This window comes from Falco punctatus (assembly GCF_963210335.1).
Source record: "Falco punctatus genome assembly, chromosome: 11".
Taxonomy (NCBI): domain Eukaryota; kingdom Metazoa; phylum Chordata; class Aves; order Falconiformes; family Falconidae; genus Falco; species Falco punctatus.
This window is the reverse complement of record NC_137591.1, coordinates 372,584-396,573: the sequence shown is the minus strand read 5'-3', so window position 1 is coordinate 396,573 and position 23,990 is coordinate 372,584. Positions and strand designations below refer to the sequence as shown.

General features: G+C 39.9%; 1 protein-coding gene across 4 annotated transcripts in view; it reads right to left on the bottom strand.

The window, feature by feature from the left end:
* The window catches only part of SLC44A5 (solute carrier family 44 member 5), a 96,374-nt gene that overhangs the window by 12,036 nt on the left and 60,348 nt on the right, over positions 1-23,990 (bottom strand). For all 4 annotated transcript variants that reach the window (XM_080406821.1, XM_080406820.1, XM_080406818.1 and 1 more), the window contains exons 4-17: positions 22,900-22,984; positions 19,314-19,398; positions 16,203-16,331; positions 15,362-15,422; positions 13,718-13,841; positions 12,326-12,409; positions 9,685-9,797; positions 9,116-9,247; positions 6,700-6,799; positions 4,597-4,689; positions 3,585-3,672; positions 2,111-2,373; positions 968-1,062; positions 478-581 (exon numbers count right to left, since the gene is read on the bottom strand). In XM_080406821.1, the coding sequence (XP_080262947.1) occupies positions 478-581; positions 968-1,062; positions 2,111-2,373; positions 3,585-3,672; positions 4,597-4,689; positions 6,700-6,799; positions 9,116-9,247; positions 9,685-9,797; positions 12,326-12,409; positions 13,718-13,841; positions 15,362-15,422; positions 16,203-16,331; positions 19,314-19,398; positions 22,900-22,984 (1,556 nt within the window). The remainder of the gene's footprint in view (positions 1-477; positions 582-967; positions 1,063-2,110; positions 2,374-3,584; positions 3,673-4,596; positions 4,690-6,699; positions 6,800-9,115; positions 9,248-9,684; positions 9,798-12,325; positions 12,410-13,717; positions 13,842-15,361; positions 15,423-16,202; positions 16,332-19,313; positions 19,399-22,899; positions 22,985-23,990) is intronic.

Sequence of the window (23,990 nt, the reverse complement as noted above, 5' to 3'; positions counted from 1 at the left end):
TCTGGAAGTTGAGAAGGGTTATTTTAGAGAAATATCACTGCTGCTGCTAGTAGAATTTATGCTTTTGACTTCCAGGAGGAAATACAAATAGCACATGCCTTCTGCCCTCCTTACTCAAACACTGCCTCCAAATAGAAGCATCATCAACATGCAGCATGAAACAAGCTAATATTCCTGTTGAAATCAGGATTTCAAGTGCTGAATCAGAGGGGGGGTTAACCATTTATGCCATCCCCTTCTAATGACTTTGGGGGGTGAGGGGGATCGACATGGACAGGCATGAAAAGAGGCCGAGTTTAGGAGAAGAAGAAAGATCTTACTTTTTCGTGGTAGGACCATATGCATTTCCTAAAAACTCCCATAAATCCTATTATTTATTCATCAGATTCTAGTACTACTGGCTGTTGCCCAACTAGTAGTGGCTAGGGTATTTTAGTGTCCCAGATAGGGGAGACCACATGCAGAGAGAACACGTACCATGATGTAGGCATTTCTGTTTATAAATTTTAAGAATTTTTCCAAACACCAGAAACAGCATTTGAGGCAGCAGAGTAGAAATCTAGTGAAGGAGTTCTGTGTACCTGAAAAAAAGGAGAGAGTACATCACACATAGAACTCATGAACAGTCTTCAGAACACAAAGTATTCAGAAGAAAATGTTAAATTGTGACAAAAGCAGACACTTTTATTTCTTTTCTTCTAGGTATGGACTCTTTCAACCAAATTTATCTCACCTGCTTTTGATTAGATCAGATCCACATCCCACATGAACTTTGCATTAGGCTCCCATGGACAAAGACTCAATTTGAATAAATCAGCACAGATTCACTGGCTTCACATGGAACTACAATGGCTAAAAATAATGTGGAATTTATCTGTTTTCATTGATGAAAATACCTCTTGGGAAAGTAAGGAAGTAATTTACCAAAGAAGGTCTTAATAACCTACAGCAGAATCATAAATCTCACCTTTCAGTTTGTGATCCAAGTACTCCAGTATTACTCTAATAAGCTGGACAACTGCAAGAATTAAGGCTCCAAATGCCAGTGAACCTGTATGGTATCTAGAACAAAATAAATTACTGTTATGTTGTGCATATGTGCATATATACTATTATATACATATGTGTGTGTGTGTATATATATATATATATATAAAAATAAAATTGTAACTGGAGGAAGGTCCATTAGTGAGAATTACATATTCTAATGGACCTTCATCCTGGTCCACCAGAGAGGAACAGGATGAAGCCACTGGTGCTGCTGGTGTTTGTGTGAGCACTGTGTGCGCCCACCTGTTGCTCTATGTGGACAGCTGTGTATGTGTTGTGTACATGTATCTGGGTGTGTGTGCCTACTGGGAAGACCTGCTTGGCCTTGTCACTGGGGGCACATGGAGCTGCAGCAGCCTTGCTGCTATCGGGCTACACAATCCAGCCTCCCCTTAGCAATGACGTTTTCCTGATCATACTGGTTTTGGATGGAATAGAATTAGTTTTCTTCATAGTAACTTGTATGGTGCTATGTTTTGGATTTGTGATGAAAACAGAGCTGATAGCACATCAGTGGTTTAGCTGTTGCTGAACAGTGCCAGGGGCTGTTCTGCTCCTCCCCCCCCCCCAGCCAGCAGCTGGGGGGCACAGGGAGCTGGGGGGGGACATGCCGCGCCAGCTGCCCCCCCCGAGCCCAGGGGTACCCACCCCGTACGGCCTCACGCTCAGCACGGAGCGCTGGGGGAAGGAGGAGGAAGGGGGGCTGCGGGGAGTTATGGCATCTGTCTTCCCCAGTCACTGTTAGGTGTGATGAAGGCCTCTTGTCTGGGGGATGGCTGAACGCTTGCCTGTGATGGGAAGTAGTGAACTAATTCCTTACTTGCTTGCGCACACTGCTTTGCTTTACCTATTAAACTGCCTTTGCCTCAGCCCATGAGTCTCTCCCCACCCCGCTGGGAGGGAGGGAGGGAGCGGCTGGGGGGGCCTGGCTGCCTACCGAGATTAAACCACAAAGCTGACTAATCGTTTTCATTTGATATTCTAAGTCTGGCTTCACTAGATGTAAAAAGAGCACTTGTTGGAGAGATGACAAGGCTCACATCCATCTCCAGAGTCTTACCGTATTGCTCGTCCAAATGAAGAGAAGAGCGGCCACAGTGGAATATCAGCTGGTTTTCGAGAGGCCCAGTAATAAGAGGCAAAGGCACCAGCAAGGGTACACTGACCCAGTGCAATTGCAAAGTTCACCAGCCAGAGAAAGACAAAAGCGTTGGCCAACTGGAAGATGAAGATGTACTTATGGTACAGGCTTTCTCCTCCATAAAAAGCAAAAGTACACTGAGCACCCGGACATACTTTAGTCACATTGGTTGTGTTAAAAGTCTGTATAGAAAGAAAAACAGTCAACACAACGGTAAGCAGTCAATTCTGTGTAGTCTCTGAAGTTTAGCAGCTTAATACAAGTAACATAACTCTGCTGATGCTTCATTAGCTCACCCAACACCGCACTCCAATACTATGTAACCTGTTTACATATTTAAGGATTCATATTAGTATCTTATACAGGTGCTCAACTTTATAAACGATGCAGTTAGTAAACAGGGCTGTTCACTGCATGCCTGAAACCTACATAAATGGAATTAAATTTCAGAAATCTACTTTTAAGACACATAAAAGCTTCAGTTTCATTAAAGAAAATCTGCTCACATTAAAAAAAAAAAAAAAATTCAAAACCAGAGGACAAATCTACAGTTTAGGTAAATCCCCACAGCCAAACTGAAATCAGCAGAGCTGTGCCATTTTACACAAGTTGTGGACGTGGTTGTAACTTTCCTTACCTATCTCAGAGTATTAAAACAGGTGTAGTCTTTAAATTGAATTAGTTTTCCCTATTTCTATTGTTCATTTCATGTATTTGGTCCGTTTTGGCATGAAATAAAACTAGTCAATTTCTAATTCCTTTCCTTTTTAGTGTTCAGACACCATCAGCAGGGTGGGGAATTGTTTGGCATATACATAACCAGAGCAGTACACTGAAATTTAAACACCTGAAAATAACTCTGATATAACATTTAGTAAGTATTTCCAGTTTTCAAAACATTCTGAAAATTCAACCCCACAGTCAAGTAAAAACATTTGACTGAAGACAAATATTTTTTGAGCTTCATAAAGGTTATTTCTATGCCAAAAGAAGCTAAGCTTCTGCTTCAAAACATGGCTGATCCTTGGGAAACTTTGAAGCACAGGTTTCAAAGTCTTCCATTGCTTTTGAGGACCACAAAAACAGAATTTTCATGAATTCAAGAACAACTTTCCAAATAAACCTGTATTTTTGTGTCTTTCTTTCTCACTCTGTAAATTATTAGGTTAATATTTACCTATTTAACAGGATAGTTTAGCTCAAAAATCAGTTTATATCTGTAAATTGCTTTGAACAAAGAAGTGTTACCTGAACACTAAGTACTATTTTCAGATTGAACATGAGGAATTGTTACTTAAAATACGCACATTTTCACCTAGCATTGCATTTAACAGTGATTAAGAAATGCAATTAACATAGCTCTCACTATAGGTTAAGTATCTGTTAGGCTTACCTCTGGATCACAAGTCAGGTTTGCATACTTGCAGAGTGTTTGATTAGCCATTACTTTATACACAGGTTCTCCTGATGTAGCCAGAAAACTGAACAAAATATTTTAAGGAGGAATGATAGAACTGTAAGCTTTCAGCAGCTTAGGATACTGCACTGGGTAACCACTAGCTCTAAAGAACTTGAGCAGGTAACAGGAAAACTGCTTTTGCTATGCAGAGATGTATACAAAGTGTTGATAGACGAGACCAAATACCATTGTTACTTAGAGAACTAAGGCAAACTCCATCCTGGAGCTGTAATAACCCCTAACCAGAATGGGCAAGCGGAATAACCTTGAAAGTTGATTCAGTCACCCCTGCACATCTACCTTTGACAAGGCAGATTATGCAGTAGTTCTTTGACAGTTTGTGTATTAGTGGAAGTAGACACAGACCAAAAAGATAAATTAGCATTGTCCTGAACAGCAATAACTGCCCCCCCTTGCATGTGAACAAAAGATTTGTTTTCAATAAGCAATTTCCCCGTTTCTGATACTTTACCAAACCTTGCTGTTCTGGGAACAGATGGTGGCTGCTGTTATGCAATTTAGAGAAGACTTGGTGCACTGCATGTTCTCTTACTCCTTGCCTATACTTTTCTGAACAAAACACACCTGGAGCCCGCCCCTAGCTAAGAGACCACTAACATCAGGCCTATAGAGCATGCAGCACACTAAAGGCCATATTCACTCTTTGCTGAGAGCCCTTTTTTACCACTTAAAGTCAACCTCATGTAGTACACAAGGCCTTGTATGATCCCTCTGATTTGGCATGAATTTTAGTTCAATCCTGCTTAATGAAATTAAATTCACTGTCCTATTTGTACATCACATGCAAACGGGCAGTGAGAAAGAGTGCATCAGTGCAGCAAATGCACTCTTAATGCTAGTTTGGTTAAGGTGAAATAGCAGAGAATTTATCTAGTCTTTCAGACCAGAAGACTGTTCCTCCAGAGGTACACAGACAGAAGGATACACAGCTGTCACAGCCCAGTAAGAAATACAAATTGCAATGAGTATAAAGGTGACGATTGGGTAGAACAACGTAGACATTATATAGCCAATAGCCCTATGAAAGAAACAAAACATACCGGTAAGCTACAACAATTTAAGAAACAAGCTTTTTATCAATCCTCTTCTAGCATCATCCTTTTTACACTGAGCTACTTGTTGATAGTGGTAGCATCAACTCTGGGTGAACTGCCCGCAGCAATCTCAGAGGTGAACACCTCCAGCTGGGTATCTCATGGGATGTGATTTCAGAGAGCATGTGTTTTGTTCACTGAAGCTTACAGGTTGGTTCTCTATATACTCCTGTCACCAACCTCTTACTGTTACTCTACATTTTCCTTCCAGTGATGATGTAAGTTTATTACAAGCCTTTTTGTCTCTTAAGACTATTTCCTGCACTATTTCTCCCATGACTTGTGGCACTTGTGATGCTATTTGTTTTACAGAAGGCAGTTTCCAGAATGTAAAAGGAGACAAATTTACTCAGTTCCTGCTGCTAAACTAGTAAATGTTGGGCAGAATGCAAGGGAACTGTCAAGTGCAATCAAGAGGTTAAGGGCATCAATTCCTGCCTGAGTCAAGAGATGTAAAAGTCCATTAAGAGTCACACAAGAGGACACAGCCTCAGGCTGAGAAAGAATCACTACCTATTAGCAGTGTTCAGCAGTTGATGGCAGGCCTCTTAGTTATCACTAAGATAATGGACAGTCTCAGCTCAGTCCAACAAACTGAATAACAGCTGTTGATTGTTTCTAACTATGAATTTCAAGTCAATTATTAGCATTATAATTGTAGTATTTTTGAAAGAGTAGTTAAAAGGGATTAAAACATGTAATTTGATTTCCAGTCATTAGCAGCTTCTTTTTCATCTTCCTGAATACAGGGTAGGTCTGTTAGGGGCACAGTAATTACATACAGTGTTCCACCTCATGTATTATGCATGAGAGTAAAAATATCGCCCCCAAGTGACCATTTCATGCTGCTGAAAATGTTATTACTTGCCAGCAGGAAGCTTATGAACTTCTTGAAACCCTTCTACTTGCCAAGGTTGTGAACAAAAGGGTTGCAGAATGTTACAAGTGTTCCTGGATTTTAATGAACAGGAATTAAAGAGTATAATTTAGTGCTGCCAAAAATAATCACTATGCTCGAACTGCACAGTAGCATAAGACAGGAAACAGGTACCTGGCTGAATGCAGAACTTCAGAATTTCTTAATCCCATTACAAAACTCCCCAAAACCCCAAATCCACAACGTCAATGGAGAAAACTACAAGCAAGTGCACATAGATAAACTCAGAGCTAACCCTATGTGCTCTAACAACAGAGTTCTACTTCCAAGGCCTACTTGCAATGAAATCCAAGGGTCTGACGTTTTAAGTCAATTTCTCCTTTTTTATATTCCCATTTTTTAAAAAAAAGAAGTAAGTGTTGGCACTGTATAAACCAGGAACCACCATGAACAAAGTCTATGCAGATTTCAGGAAACACAAAATGAAGAGGTCTCCTAGGCCTTCAACTCTCATTATCGTGCTCTGCTTTCTTCTTTACTCAGAGCTGAAAATGGAAGTCTCCTTTTCTCTCTGCAGATTTATGCATGTCTACTCAAAGGTTTGATTTGAGCCAGAAGAATCCAGTCTCTCCTAAACAAAAGCTATAGCCAAAATAACACCAATCCTCTAACCACTACTATGTCACGCTGGAGACAATCCAACGACAGAGCAAAGTTGTCAGCCCAGGCTCCTGTTAACAGTATACTACACGTAGCATCTCTGCTAATACACTTTCTTGCACTGAGGATATGTGGTACCACTAACAGCATATGTACTCTTAAGGCAGGCAGCTGAGAGGCAAGAAATGTCTTACTGCTAAAGAAAAAGCTTTTATAAGCACAACCTCATTAACAGAGAATTGGCATTCCTTATACTACCTATTTGGCTCAACAAATCCAGTGCTGTACTTTAACCCTCAAATTTCTGCCCTTGGTAATGCAAGATGAAGTTCAAGAAGAGTGTATTCTAGAGATCATTTAATAAAATTCAAAATATATTAAAATCAGACAAGCATACCTACTACCTTCCTTCAACAGTGCAATAGCAATCCGGATCCGATTCCTTAGGAAGATCAGCATCAGTATGATTATGACCTCAACAACACAAAGTATTATCACTGTAAAAAAAACCAAACAAAAAAAGTTTGATTTATCAAAAATTCAATGAGTACGCTGCCTCTATAAATCATTTCCCCCCCTTGTATTTTAAACTGCTGTTCATGAATTCTCTGCTACAGCAGTTGTCTCTTCCTCTCACTGCACCTGCCAATCTTCAGTCCCATTTCACAGTTCCAGTGTAGGGAAATTCTACATGCAGAGAGTTAGTCAGAATGTGTAGGACCCTGACATTAGCACTTAAAATTTTAGAAGAAACTTTCACCAAGAGTGCACTTTTCTGATATATATTATTCTAACATTTAGATGTACTTGAATCAACAGTTTAGTTTGAGTATTAACATGGCATGAGCTCCTTTCACCTCGTCTGAGTAAGAAAATAACAAGAGTCTAAGATAGGACAGATTTGGACAAATTATTTTCACCTTCCGGTTGTGCTGCTGGAATCATACAAACTTGCCTGAGGTTAGAGAGCTGAGAGCACCATGACCTAGAACATTTCCTCTCTTTAGTTATGAGCAGCGTTTGAATCACAACCCAGATCTGGTTTAAAGAGTCTGCTTCTGTCTGATTTCCATTTGTGTCTGTTCAAAACCTACTTCTGCAGTAGAAAGTAAAAAAATTCTCTGGACTTCATCTAGAGAAGACAAGAGTCTTTAATGCCTGAAACATATCTCCTCTGACTCTGAGACATATCCATTAAATCTAGGTGCTTCAGATAGGTAAATAACATTTAAACCTGCCCAGCAGTTGTGCATGGTTGCACACAGCAGGAACTGTCTCCTCCAGCTGAAACCAAGAAGTTTTGTGGAAGAAGAAAATAGAAGTGATAGTATCGCAAAGCCTTGGATTGTCTGGAGGTTTGCAAAGGGACTCGGGAATTGGCTTCATGTCCCACAGCTTAGACATAGTCTCAGAATCCAGACCCAGACAGTCACAGATGATGTTAAACTGCAGTCCCGAGTATTATCAGTACCCCCAGCCATCGGAACTGGTGATGGCAGTGACCACCATGGTGCTCAGAGCCAGACTTTTTTCAGAGCAAAGTTTTTGTTACACAGGATTCAGCACCTATTTTTGATATGGTTCCCCATGAAGGAATACAGAATCAGGTTTCTTTAAAGTTGGTCTCATACTAGTTCAGCTCTGTTAAGTTAATGTAGCTTGTCCCAAACCATTGTGAAAAAGGAAAGTAGTGTCAGTACACGGTGAATGTACTAGGCCGGTGAATGTACTAGGCCTAAGAGGACCTACGTTTTCTTCAAGGATATTTAACTGCTTTGCTGGGTGACTTTGGAAAAATAATTTAATTCCCGAGTACCTTAATTTACTTGTCTGAAAGTGACACTGACCCTTGGATAAACTATATATTGGCTGCTAAGAACCCAGCAGGGGAAGAGCTTGGAGAGTTAGAAGGAAAAGTGTAGTAAAGTTGTAATGTTCTCTAGAGGTAGCATACTAAAGAACTCTGCCTCAACAATATATAAAAGATATCTCACAAGCTCAATGATCCAACATAGAGTTAAATAAAGACACAAAGCAGAGGAAGGAGATTTAAACACTAAACTGCTGCTCTATTAATTTAGCTGCCAACAGGGAGAGGCAGTGTTTTAGGTTATGTCCCGTTCATCATCAGTTACTGTCTGTGTGCCTTCTAACAGAGCAGAAACAGCAGTGCAAGCAATATTTAACAGGTATTTGTTCTCTCTTCTACCACTCCTTCTCTGGGGAGGGATGTGTATACTACAGGTTGTCTTATTCCAGTAGAATTTTGTTTTAAATACACCGCCCTTGTAAGAGAAGGCAGTGAAACACTTCTGAAAATAAAGGTGATGAAATCTGTGATGGTTCATTCCATGCTCTTAGATCAGTCCCCAAGAAAATTCAGTGGCCTGAATGTAAACAGTTCTACAAAGATGTGTAGAGTTATTAATCTCATTCCTGGGGTCCTCAAAAAGGAGGAATAAACAAACTAGAAGAGAAAAACGCCCCTCCTAATGTAACTTCATCAGGACTAACTAACAGTTATTGCCTTCTGCTTCACTATTACGAAGACTGAACACGCAGGAAGTGGAATGATGATAACACAAGCATTTTCACTCTCATCACTACCGCAATTGCATTATCTCCCCTTACAAATATACTAGTCTTCTTGCAAAAAAAGTAGATTTTTGCACAATACAAAGAAAGAGAATTCTGCTTACTTCTCTGAGTGACATATGTAGAGGAGGAGATTTAACAAGGCAGCAACTGTAGCAAGACAGTGATTGATCCTCCTGAGTATCCATTAACAGATAGCAAGTGTAAAGGGCACTTACTAAATGCTAACCATGTTTGCCTCAATTGCAGGTACACTCTGAAGTCTGTCTGGAATCCAATATCGTAAACAGTAAGGTCAGATCCAGGTATTCCTTTAAGATGATCATACTCCCAGTAACAATGCCAGATGCCTTTTAAAAAACAATTAATATAAAATGAGTGTTTCTGAAGAGTGCAAAGACAAGTTTTTTAAAAAATCTTTATGAGCCAAGTGTTTCGTCCTCAGCACGCCAGGTAAACAAAACCCAAAAATGCATCACTGTGAGACTAGTCATGACTAGTCACTTGAGTAACTAGACATCACATATATAGAAAAGAAGTATCAGTACAAGTGAAAACAGACTAAGCATACTGTAAGTAGATAATTCAGGTTACTGTATCTGGTGCTAAGTATCAGCACAGTTTGATTCTTACTAAATTTCACTGCCATTTAAGCCCTTCTCAAGTAACTGTCTAAAACTAGGCATTAATTCTCCCAGTCATACCATTTAATTGATGTAATTACTGATTTTCTTTGCCCAAACTTAATAAGAAAAAACAGCCTCAGAAGCCAGAAGGTAACACCTACCATAACCGATAATTCCAATCACACCAAAGATGAAAATCCAGAAGAGAACCCCAGCTGTGAACCTCAGTAACACAAGGAAGAGCAGACTCACAATCATTGCAACGAACAGCCCACTAGAAACACAGAAAACAGAAACACAAGGAAAACAAATGTGAAAATCTTCACTTTCTTGCATGCCTGTTACTCCAAACAAGGGTCACTTCATCGCAAATAAGAGAATGATTTGTAAAAATGTATTTCAAAATCTTCCTTATGAAATACATCCTCATGGCTATTATCTCCTATTAGAAACAAATAGCTTATATATGATGATCTCACAAGGCAGAGCCAGAAATTTTTGTATACACTAGGTTCCCAGGTTAGCTGGATGGGACTAGTACAATGCCTTTTTGGCCACTTACACCAGCTGAACAAATCACTGCCTTTTTCAGGCCACGGTCTAGTTCGCAGTACAGAAAGTTTAACTGGAGGAATACTTATGTGTGGGGAGGTTACTCTTTTCTGTCCTCCATTAAAAATCCCTACCTGCAAAGAAACAATGTTAGTAAAGTAACATTGTAGGAGCTTTCCTAGAAAAAAAAGAATTAAATTTAGGAGGAAAAACAGAGACTCTTTCTACCCATTAGAAGAGGAAATGCTCAGGGCATTGTGATGCACAAAAGAAACTGTTAAGAGCTATCAGTGGGGCCCCTAGGAAATGCACCTACAGTGTCTTCTCTTGATCAAGTCTGTGGTAAAGAAATACCTGTTTTCAGTTTCACTCCCAGAAAGCAAGTAAGAAAGGAAAAAATGACTGCAAAAGACCTTTTTACACATTGAGGCCTTCTAATGTGATTAATAATCCCATCCAACATCCAGCTCAGATGCTTCACAGAACACTTCATCTCTCAGAATTTTTTGTAGCTATTACATCAGAATTTTGTAATAGTACAGACTCAGAAAAATTAAAAACCTCTTCTTGCCTGTGTTCAGTACATTCTGAATGCTCCCATCTTATTTAGCCAGTTACCAAAGACAAAAATGGGTTAGCCTGATCATAAACAATCAAACCCAGATGTTTTGGGCAAACTAAGCCAGACAGGCAGAGGGACAAGAAAAAATTCATCGATTTATTTAGTTAAACCTTTGTAAGCTGCTTTTAACTCCCAGCCCTTTAAAGGCCTCCTAGCATGAGGTATTTTCCCTTTCTGAATGACTTGTTTGAAATTCAGATTGTATTGCTCAAAACAAATTGTAGTTTTGGAGCTTATGACTTGAAAGCAGTAAGTTACCTTTATTAATGTTATCTTTAGCTATACATGTGTCATTGTAACACCAAAACGGAGTACATGGTAACAACTGTCCTCAATAGATCAGTTCCCTTAAAACTGAGGCTTGAAAGCAGCAATTCTTTTGGGGTATGCTAAAAAACCTAGAGCAATTTCATATTTAGTTTTTAATCTAGCCTCCTTTCACTATCAGGTCTTCACTGTCATCACCCAGACTCTGGCATTTAAATACATTTGTCCAGAAATCGTTTGATATATGCTACCATTTAGTGAAAAGCGTGAAGAAAATCCTATCCAACTACTTAAAAAGTAGCAACAATTCCTTACAAGAATACTGTATTTGAAATGTGGAAACTGGCTTCAGTATTTAGAACTTCTGTTAAAAAATGGTCAACTCTCTCTCCAGCCTCTGTTCAGTGATATCTTCTTGGAAAGAAACTGCACCATAACCCTGATTTCAATAATAGACCTAGAAAGGACCAAGCTTGCTGAATAAGAGCCAGTTTCTTGCTACTCACTGTTGTGAGCACAGTATCAGACTATGAGAAAGCTGTCCTCCCATCCGTAGAAACACCTTTAAAAGCTGACAATTTCTGTTTCTGGACTGACTAATTCTCCATATTGTTTATTATCTAAAGTTTATGTATTTATTCTTGTGGATTTGCATTCAGGCTTGAATAATGTATGCTTAATATGTGAATGTTACAGGCTCTCACCTGGCAAAGAACACTGCTCCTGTTTAAACTGATCAACACCCTGGTCCATCAAAAACAGTACTAATGGGCTAAGAATGTACATATACTTATTTGCTTCAGCAAAACAACTGCTACTTTGTTTCAGTGTTGCATTTTTACCGATTGGTGATTAGGGAGTACTTATTGCAAGACAGAGTTAACACTGTTCAATACTTTTTGGTTTTGATGTTGCTTTGCCTGCTGCATTGGATTTACGGATTTATATTTGATTTATGGATTACAATGGATTTTTAACTATATATTGCTAGTATGAATTTATAAACTATGTATTTTATATATATACAAATGACACTTAGCAACTGCAATTGGTTTGAAAGTCTCTTAATTTTTCAGTTTTGGAATTATCATGCAGATGGGTCCTGCAACAGAAGACAGCATCTCCTGTTTTTCTGCTTGGTACGATACTAAAAAGCTCCTCCAGATCAACTGACACTTTATGTATCCTTACCTCACGTACAGAACGGTAACAATGTTATTACCATGTGTTGAAAAGAAATTTCAGTTGCTCCTTGAGTTAAAAGTCAGAGTGGTAACAAACACACACAGGATCATTTTTTAATTCCCTGCACACTCCAAGATGAGTCCAAAAAAATAAAAAAAAACCCAAGAAAATCTTACATTAAAATCCAATACCAAGAAATGGCATAGTCTTCAAAAATTTTCATTCCAAATGATCTTGCATCCAGGACATTATTGATGCCGCTAAGAAAAGACAAACCAAAGAAAAGGTTGCTTTAAGTAGAAAAGCAGAATGTATTTAAACAACAAATAGTCTCAGTGAAAGAATTTGAAATATCTTTGCTAGTGATAAGAGTATATTGCTGTCCTCCACGTCCAGTTCTGCAACCAAGCCAAATCAATCACAGTTACGCCAAAGAAAAAAAAAACTGTGTAAAAATGGTTATACAGCTCCTGAAAAAGCTTTATTAAAAAAGCTTTATAAGCACTAACTATCACCAGGTATAATTGCTTATTATGTCACAAGAAAAGTACATACTATTAAGATCTAAGAGCTGAAGAGTTGTGACTCCAGAACTGCTAAAAGCAGAGAAGCAGAAAACAGCTCAATGAAGCAGAAGGTTGACTTTATGGCCCTGTCTTCCTATCCTGCAAAGTGCTTGCCCACATGAATGTTTTCGTAAGAAGAAATGAAGGATCTTCTTATCAAAGAACAGACAATGTAGTTGTAGAAGCCAGAAAAAGTGAACTTAATTAGGTGCAGATATTATCAGTGTTGGTAAGACGCTAAAATGTGGTAGCTTTGGATTGAGAGGTAAGGAAAAGTACCCCTGTGCTCCAGACAGGCTGAGGACTGATGGTAGCTGGAAAAGTAAGGCTATTGCAGCAGTTTTCTCTCATCCTGGTTGATGCCCAGGATTGGAGATGCTTGCTGTTCATCTGCAAGGGAGGTGTTGTCATGCATCAGACCCCAGTACATTGCTTTTTGATCTTTAGACATGTACTAAAAACAGGAGCACTGTGATGAGGTGAGATGCCCAAAGTACTATGACACTCCACATTAGTGGAAGGGCCATCATAGGAAGGAATAGCCAAGGCCATTACTGGGTGGCCTGAGTCCGGCAGCACAAGGATTTCATTTTGAACCTCCTTTAGCTTTCTTTAATATGAATTTTCTCTACAAAAAACAACGAGAATGATTTAAAAACTGGCAGTCAGTCTGAGACAATCAGACTACAACTTTTGCTCCTTGCTCATTTCTGCATACCTCAGTGCTGGTATTTCTGCATACCTCAGTGCTGGTATTTCTGCATACCTCAGTGCTGGTATTTCTGCATACCTCAGTGCTGGTATTTCTGCATACCTCAGTGCTGGTATCTCCCTTACTGGACCCTTGTAAGTGCTCAGGCACAGAGAGATCACTTACTAGCAAGTCTTGCCTGGGTACCCCCAGCCTTTTGCTACAACAGATTCTGATTATTTTTTTGATTCCTAAATTATTTCATGATCTTGGAATCCACCAAACAAGCACTTAAGAAAGCTAAGACCTACTTTGCAGCTTCCCTGAGGTCAGTTACATTTCTTGTTTTCCCTCTTCCATCTTTGAACGTAGTCTGATTTGCCACAGTTAGCACACCATTCTTCGTGGAGAAGTCTGGGAAGCATCTCTTAAGAACTATTTAAAATATCAAAAAAAAGTATGCATATTACATTTCACAACAAGCTCCACTTCTATCACCCATCTTTAGTGAAATATTAAAATCATTTCAGATCCACAGTCAATTGTCTTTCAACTGCTTACCTAACGATATGCTAACTTTGACAAATTTTGGAAGTGCCATTATATTCAAGATTATGATTTTTATGGTCTGGGGCTTTTTGTCCAAGCTACAGGCATGGTGGAATCCTAGCTTTCGACTGGAGATTCCAGGTGCTACCGAGTAACAACACTAGTATCTGTAGCAGTTTAAGAACTCATAATAAATGCAGAAGTTACTCTCTATCAGTATTGCAGCAGCTTACAAAAACTGCAGCTTCTCAAATATGTCATTTCATTGTAATAATCAAACCAGCCCCGAGGGACAGACTCAACATGACTGGTCACGAATGGTATTGGCACACAAAACAATACATAACAGCAAGTGTCAGTTCCTCATGTGTCAGACGAGCTCCAGTACCAGCCACTATCACTAGATATACTTGGAGAGGAGCAATGGAGAAAAGACTATTGGTTAGACAGAGGGAGGAGGAGATTACAAAAGAGAGAGACAAGGAGAGATGTTTACATACTTATTTATGTTGCCCTGCTCTTTGCTGCAAAAAGTCCTGGTTTTCATTCCAAAGGGAAGACCAGGTTAGTCCTCCTACACAGCTGTACTTTATATAACAATTCTGTGCTCTCCTTAGCAGGTTCTAATCAATGCCAATGTTCAATATCCAGTCTAGAATATCTACCCCACCAATTATTCTGAGGAAATAATTAACATGTTTATTTTCCTCCACCTGTAATCTTGGTCCCTTGCTGTAGTTTAAAATAAGATTCTTTGGAAACTGTTTTCTGTCTTGGGTCAGTACATGAGTTTTCATATAAATCGCTGATTTTTTTTTTTAATTTAATCCGTATTTTCTCTTTTTAATAACCTTTTCCTGATTTACATGATGTCTATTTTAAAGCATTGGCTCTGAGACCTGTGGTTATCTACTCAGAAACACCTGATGACCACTGTGACAAAAACATTTTTTGGCCCCTTAACTCCTCTGTATGCCCTGCACAGCCAGCACTGCAACGGAGAAGTGAGCTGTCTCATAACTGGGCTCAAGTATCATCTGAACTTAAACAGCTGGCCATATGATCCTTCCTACGTTTGTGGCATTTTCTTGATGCCAATGGGTTGCTTGCTCACATTTTTTGGAAGGTATAATTTGAGCTGTAAAGCTTTTGTTATCAGTGATGATTCAAAAGCAAGAAAAAGCTCAGCTTGACCTGATCACACACTAAATGTTCATGGATGGTAGTTAGAAAAAATAGTAATAAATCTTTATACTTTCAAACTGATTAAAATTGAATGGACATCACTGTCAAATAACAGACAGCATTTAGTGACCTTGCCACAAAGCACTTTTCAGACTGGAGTTGTGCTTTAATGTGAATGTTTATAATCTGCTAAGATGTGTGTAAGAAGTAGAACCACTCACAAGGCCTGCTTGGAATGATCATCGAAGGACAATCTTCATCACGTAGGACTTGAGCAACAGACTAAAAAGGGGAAAAACAGGAACGCTGAATACATAGTAGAATAACTACGTGTTTCTCGTTTCTCACCCAGTCTGAGAAAATGCCCCAAACTGGGCTTTGTAGCTTCCTCCCCAAACTTGACTGGTGGAGCTGCAAGGGACATTCATGGTGTAAGTAAGAATCCAAATTGTCATTGTGATTTGGGAAAAGACTATTTTTTCTTTTTCTAGTGACAAAAACCAAAAGACCTGTTCACTTTAGATCAGCATCTAAGCCAGAAGTGACTAGGCAATTGTTCCTTGGCCTCCCCTTTGCCTTTTCTCTTAGAGTGAGAATTTGACACAATAAATATAGCTGAATTGCAAGGTGTTTTAAAGATGGGAGAACACAGTACATTTAAGTGCAAAATCAGTTCCATGAAGGATAGATTAGTTTTTCTAGCTAAAATTATTAAGTAGCTATAGATGACTCAGGAGCCCCAAGAACTGCTTTCAGATACTCGGCTATACTGCTGTAGAGCACCTCAGTACTAAAGGATACTGCCTGCCACAGTACTGCAACCACATGGGTAGCTGCAGATACTCTTTGAAGCAAACAGTAATCATCTAAGGACTGGGGGATTTGGTGTGCATACAAGATCTTCAACCCTGATTAAATCACTGGCAAACCATCTATATGGGACAACTCCTTATATAGTGAAATCAGAGTAATTCCAAGCTTTGATGTAGCTCAGTAAAACCATGGATATTACATATTGCTTGAAGAAAAAACGTATTTCATTCCCTACTGACACATACACACCTTGCGAGGATTGTTAAAACCAGGTTTGCAGAACTGCTTGAAGTAATTCCACTGATCTGGTTTATATCTGTAGGAAGCTTGAACATCAATGTAGGTTGCAAACCTGTCTGGGCACTTTGAGACACAAAGCTGCAAGAAAAAGAAAAAAAAAAAAAGAGTGAAGATACACTGGGGGTAGGGAAGGATAAGGAAAGTCAGTGCAATTAAAAAGCAAGAAAAAGGCCACCTATAAAAGTGCAATGGTTTATGGAATTGCCTTCAGTAATATTTACTGCAACATTTAGAAAGGGACATATGTTTTCCTTTTGACTCCCTAGATCAGGGGTCCTCAAACTACCCGCGGGCCCGATACGGCCCCTCAGGGTCCTCAATCCGGCCCCCAGTATTTACAGAACCCCCCCGCCGGGGGTTGGGGGGGGGAAACCAAGCAGCCACAGATGACCTCCTGCCACTTCATCCGTGCGCCGGCCCCCTGTTTAAAAAGTTTGAGGACCCCTGCTCTAGATGAATACTTCTAAAATTCTTTGATAGAATACACTTTCAAAGTCCCTCCTTGTATCTGGCATATCAAGCCATTCTCTGTTTCCTCTTAGGTTCTACATATCCTGGCAGATAAGCAGAGCTTTCAGTCTGTTAAAAAAAACAACTTTTTTTTTTTTTTTTTTGGAACACCAGGAAAAAATCTGTCAGGTCCCCCTCTACTTCCATCAGCAGCAGTGTATATGAGCATGATGCAGTAGCTACTTCCACAGGATACATGTAACTTCTTTCTGTTACATTTATAAGGAGAGCTTTATTAAAAAAAAAAAAAAAAAGTATCATGCAGCTAAAATTGTTCCATATTTCTACACAGCCTCTTCAGTCAAATAGACCTCCACAGAGATTGTTCAAGTCAAGTTAGGTGTAGATCACTCAAAGGTGACTTTTTAGTACTGGTTAATGATGAATCTCCCCTAGTTACAAAGCAAGAGGGCTGCATGTGCCAGGAACGAAATTCATGCCACTCAAGGTACAGCCATTAAAAGCAAGATTTATGTGAGAAATCAAATGAGGACTGGGGTTTGATAAATGCATCCACTTGGAAGTTAAGATTTGGATTTATGTAATGGAGAAGCAGCTGCCCCAATACACAGACTGTGAAGGCTCTGCTGGTCACTGGAATCATGCAAGTGTACATCCATTCTGACTCCTCAGCGCTCCCGAACACTATGAGGTAGTTTGAAGTCCATCTTTTTAGCAAGTTTCAGCCTTTCCTAGAAGGCTGTTCTCTGTTTCCAAAGCTGTGCTACCCAAACACCCTTTGCAAAGCTCTGCTATCCCAGGGAGACATCATGCACAGAACTGTATTTTACCTCAAGGGCATTTCACCATATACGATCCACCTAAAGGAATCTGCAAAAAGATCTTGTACTAATCCTTAGAACAGGGCAGATGCTCCAAGAGGGTCTTTCTACAGTACTACATCCTACGGACTACCCAATGGCCAAAAACCAAAACACAAGAGTTTTTCCTTGCTGGGACAACAATTGCCTAACAAGTGTACACTTTACTATAACCTCAGTTTCCCATCTATGGAACAGGCACTGAAATGTGCTGTCTGTGGAACCCACAGTCTTACTCAAGAACAAAAGCTCTTCCTGTGCTGGTTCTTGGGTTTTTCTCTTCTGTCATTTGATAGGAACGGGACAGGAATGAAAGACCTTGCCTGTGGTTCAAAAGAGGAATTATCAAACAAACGTTTCTTCAACATTTGCACAAAAGACCAGAGAATTCACCATCTGCAGCACCAAACAGCACTGACAAACATTCTCTGTTTTGGAGATATCGTATGTTTTAAAATAAACAGAACAACTACTCTGCTCCACCAAACTCTCCTTCAACAAGTATTTCACCTTACTTGATTCATGACCACTGCCAACTTGACCACAGCACCAGCCAAATCCCACACAATGACCTCAGTGTTTCTGAACAGGCTGAATTGTTCCAGCAACAGAGTCTAAAGACTGCAGGGCAACAGTGTCAGTGTCTGCATGTGGACAGATGGGCGTTTCTGAAGCAGATTTGCTGCTGATACAGAAAGTTTCCATTCTGACAGCAACTGGTCAGCGTTAAGAGGGTTCTTGTTCTTCCTGGCTGGAGATTTCCATCTCTTCAGCTGTGTCAAATAGTCCATACAGTCACACTAACTGACAGGCCAGAAACATCTATCAAGAACAGGGATCAGGAGTAAGGGCAGGCAGGAATGGGAAACATTTTAAAACGATAGTCAAATAAATAGACAATTAACATTTGTAATCAGTAAACTGGTTACCATATAACAACCCTCATCCAAATTAATACTGGACTTCACTGAATGTTTACCAAGATGGCTGAGACCATACTCTGCCACCTGCAGTTTAATTACACAGTACTATTACTTTGGCAGCAAAGTTGCATCACAGCAGCCTTGCACCTAATTCCTCTGACCTACCCTATGCCATAAGTTGTCACATAAGATGAGCTGACATAACTGGTGGTGCAGTTGTTCGTCATCCAGGTCAGTAAAATGGTCTCATGTAAAGAAACATCAGGAGCATAATTCTAACCCTCAGTGACTGTGTTTATTTCACAGCCTCACAAGAAGCCGCAGCATGGCTAATGAAGTACAAATCGTGGCATAAGGCAAGAACAAGCTTTCAAAATCTTCACTTTTGAAAGTGCCATAGGCCCTAACCACACCCAGATACTCCTGTCACTGGGGACAGGCACATTTTCTTGAACATAACTAGTTCAGAAAACCCTGGACATCAATCAAAATTATTTTCTACACACACTGATTACTACTGGATAGCTGCCTGTGACGAAATCATAAGCTGCAAATTGCTGTATTTAACTAAACAGACTTTTTTTTGTCAACTCTTATCCAAAATACACAACCTTGCACACTTCTATTTATTTTTGCTGACCATCACATGCCTCAGAGACTGTGTGCAACACACCATCTATAAAACAATCATATTCTATTCTGAAGGATACGAACATCAATTTTTAAATCCAAACAAACGTATGTCTAGTTCTTAAGCACCACGACTAAGAGGCAGGGAAAGTATTTTATCTCTGTATTTCACTCACCTGTGTTGTAGGGCACTGTAGGTTTATTAACACTATGGGGCTGGCACATTTCAGAATGTTAAAGTAAAACAAAACGGTCTTGTTCCTATGGAAGTGGATATAAGATAATTGATGTTATAAATGTGGTTGCTTGTTATAGCATACATTTGTATTTAATTTCTATTACTGTGAATGGCCACATTGCAAACACAAGACAAAAAACCAAACCCCAAGCAGAACCTGAACGTTCCATGCCAAGACATTTCTGAAACCACAAGTATTTGTTCTAAAGAACGCTAGTTTTGAAAAGTTTTTTCTACAGCAAGATTTTAAGCTGAAACAACCCTAGGCACTGTTACAGCTATCTGTAGTCCTGGCTCTGAGAAGTGAGGTCTGTAAAATACCTCTGCAAAAACACTGTGGTCCCTTTGCTTACAATGAACACACTGTGAATGTACTGCATGCACAATCACTATCAGCAAATGCTACACTGTAAAAGCTGCCTATTTTTTGTTGATCAGAAGGTGGCACCAAAATCAATCAAAAGCTTTTTATGGTTGGAAATCGAAAGCAGCTGGCCAGGAAACAGAATCATAATAGCACCTGCTAGTAATGCTGATAAACATCCTTTGATATAAATAAGGGACAGTCTGATGGGTTTGCACCCCAGAATCCACACATTTGATGGCTTCTGGAACTTTGGGACTGTGAGGTAGCTCTCATCTCAGTTTGCATTTGTTGAAAACACATTATTCCACGATCTCTGGATGTAAATACCTGGGTTTTGAAGACAGCAAAATATGCTGTTAATCTTTGCTATGTCAGAAAATTGTCAGACCGCTCTAGTGAAGGTGGTATGGCAGCAGTCCTGCCCTTTTTACACCAGACTAGTCAGCTAGCCATGCCAGGACTATACAGTGTCCCCAGAAGCAATACTGATGCATATGCCCTGCTATGGTCTATGACATGCAAGAGAAGGCAGGGACTGGCGTTTGAGCTACGGCTGACCCCACTGTGGCAACGCAGCACAGAGGGAGCTCTGCCTTGGGGCATGTTAACAATGAAGCATGCTTGGGCTAACAAGGCTGCCCTCTTCTACCTGTGGACTTGGCACAAGTCCTGCTCCCACATCTTTCCATTGTATCCCCCAGTCCAGGATGTATGCTCAGATCTTCCACCAGCACATGGTTCCCACCAGTTGCTGAATATGGCTGTGCCTTCAAAGCTGTTACATAGCATTAATGCACATTCAAGCTCCCTTTAAAACTGGGATTCGCTCAACTGCCTGACATTTTATGAGGTTAAATGGTTTTCACTGAGCTATGTTCTACTACGCACTGTTTAACAAACCATGCATCCTGGCAAAACCAATTCACTATCGTTAGTTATTATTCCTTCAAAGTAACAGAATAAGATTTTGGACTGAAATGTCATCATTCTTCAATAGTTTCTTGACAGTATTTATAACCTGTGAGCTGCTTAAAATTAAATTAATTGAATCTTTTTTTTTTCCTTATGTCTTAGCCCACTTGCTGATATTGACAGCAAAAAAGAAAGTCCAAACACATACATAAGAAAACAGCCACTGAAAGTCTGGTTTGTATTTTTTATAATGAAATGGTATTGTATTCCATGGCTACTCTGCTCTGTAGAAGGCAAAACAAGCTTAAAGATTACATGGAGATTAATGGATGGATTACACGGAGACACAAAGAGGCCTAAGAGAGACTCACATGACAACACACAGTAGAATTAACATGACTGCATGGAATTCATTGGAGTTTAAATGGGTTTTAACTTGGGCTGTGAGTGTTGGCTTGGTTTGTAGCTACTCTTTTCTATTCCTCAGTGAGACTGCTGGGAATGCTTGTTCCAAGCAAAAGATTCAAGATGCAGAGACCACGATCACTTTCCCAGGAAAGTCTCAGAATAAGCCCTTGGGGACTTTGGACCTGGGTTATGCCTTTCACACTGCTTACTTTCAGGGCATCTGAAAAATCTGGCAACGGTATCAACGAAGTCCTGACAGCACATCCCACACCTCCACTTTTAAAGGGACTTGTTCAGAGGGTCCTCCCAGGCCACTGCCATAAACACTCCTGCTTTTTTAGCAGGTTGTATTATGTGTCTTTTGGCTTATACTTTTATAAGAAACTCCTCAATGTAGCAAATAAATGCCAAAATGCAGTCTCAGAAGCTGTATTACTCTCCAGCAATCATATATATGGAGGGACATTTGTGAATACTGGAAATCACACTGTAAGAAATAACTCAAGGGAAGGCTTGAGTAACAAAGATAAAGAGGGGGTGGGGGTAGATAGTAAGAATTAGAGGGAAGCATCTGGCTACATCCTGCACAGTGCACGGACGCTCTACGTCTGAGACTCCCAAGCCCATTTGTCCACTACTTCCTACAGACCAGAAGGAGGATAAGGACAAAATGGGGGGTGGGGGGAGCAGAAAGCAGAAGCAGGGAAGAGGTGCAGTGAGGGGAATATGCACAACACTATGACTTTTTGTCCTAGTTTTTCTCCTTCAGGAAGCCGGACTCAACAAGTGCTGTGAAGAACCTTAGCCAGGGGGTGGAACAGGTCTTACACTATCCAGCCTGTTTCCTCCATAAAAAATTTGAGAGGACATAAAGTCCTAGCTCTACCTCTGTTCCACTCCCTGTCTCCTGCTCCTCCCCTTCTGAACTACCCCTTGGACAGTGGATTCAGATTGTTTCCCAGAAAACTAAATGGGAAAAGAAATAAGCAGCAAAGAGCTGTTATCAAACAGTAGCTTCTGTGTTGCTTCCTGCATAGCATTCAGCTTCTTGACAGTGAGAAGGGCATAAAGGGTGACTTTTTAAAAGGGAGAAGGTGAGGGGGAAAATCGAACTATTCTTTTGAATTCTAGTTCATAAAGCTGTTTCTCTGCTTTCAGGGAAAACATTGACGCGACATCTTTCTTTCCTGAGCAGCTATTTTCATGTGTAAGTATTCTGTTGATATAAACTAATTAACTCTCACAATTTGAAATATAAACCCCCCTGGGAAACAGAGACAAGTATATAGAGCCATTTGGCTGATAGCCCCAGGGAAGGTATGGTTACATCTGCCTGTCTCCCAGATGACTCGGTCTGCTCTCTACCAGCAATGGATAAGCACCAGAAAAAACCAAGAGCTTTTCCTTATGATCTTTTTTGTGACTTGGCGCATGCTGAGAAAAACTAAGAACCAGGTTACACTGCTTTAGAACTACTCTTATCCCAAGGTGGACAGACGAATTAGTAAGTTATTAACTATCCAAACTGTGCCAGTTAGAAGCTGTGCCAGCTAGTCACTTTCCATGCAATTAGTGATGCAATCTTTAAGTTATATTGATACTTTACCAAAATTATTCTCTGAATGATGAAAACAACTTCACTGTAGTAATAATTTGGGTCTAGATTTGCCCTGAGCAACTAATCTATTTCTGAACTTTACTTGGAATAAATACAGTAAGAGTGTCACTGTCTCTTCAACTTCCCACAAGAATCCCCACCAGGCAGAGAGATTTGAAAACTCACATCTTATTCACAGTGCATGAGTAATAAAGGTATGGAAGTGGATTTAGTACTCACTCATTGAGGGTGTCTTTCTGACCACAAAACTGTCCATAGCTGTCAGTTGGATAAATTACTTTCCTGGGGTCGCCGTGCACCCAAGCTGCAAATATACACAGTTCTTTTAACATTTTAGTCAAGTGTACACAGTTAATAGTTGAACTGCCCTAGTATGAAAATGTATCACCTCTAATGTACCATTTCAATCTTTGTTGATTACCACTGAATAGTATTGATTTGTAGATCTCCTAATGAAAAACTAAAATATAAACCAAACAAAACTGAACTAAGATACGGATGAATCAGTAAGAAAGCAAACCAGTTCACTTTTTGCCTCAAGGCATATCTATCTAGGTTGTATCCACAATATGATGTAGCGGACATAAAAGTAACAGTTATTAAAAGTGGAAAGAAGAGGAGGTAACTACGTAGACAAATTTAAGCCTTCACAGACAACTACAAGGGCATTGGAATTACTGGGATTACCTGGGTGTGTGACAGAAAGGCACAGGGTGTGCCTGAATCCAAATGGACTCCGTTTGCACTAAGAATGGAGACGAACTCTTTACTTTGTAAATGGAGACATTTCCTGATCTCTCGCTTGGCAATTGCCCCAATTTTCAGTTACTAGGTCTGCACCTGGCAACCTATGTATTATTTGCTAGCGTGAGCCCCAGTACTGAATGGGAAGAGAGGTTTATGCTGAACTTTTCTTCACTTCAAAGCAGGATTTCTTCTCCAAGCCATTTTCACCTGCACCATTATTTCCCTTTAAGGATCAAGTACGCACCAGCTGTCACTGTAGGTATTGCTATGTCTACGTTGTACTGTGCAGACCTGACTAAGCCTCCTTCGTGACTAGCCAATGACTAGCCTTTGAACTAATCTGACTACTAACTGCTTCTTTGACCCTAGATAATGGAAATTTCATTTATTTTTAATATCGCCTGAAAGTAAGATACAATACCAGAATATCACTACCCTGACACCCTAAAATCAGGTTGCTAGAGAACTGTTAGAAAAGAACATTTAACTTCTCTCAAACACTTCCCTATACTTGTATTATGTAGGGAAGATTACAGGTATTGAAAAGATTTTAGACCCAACCT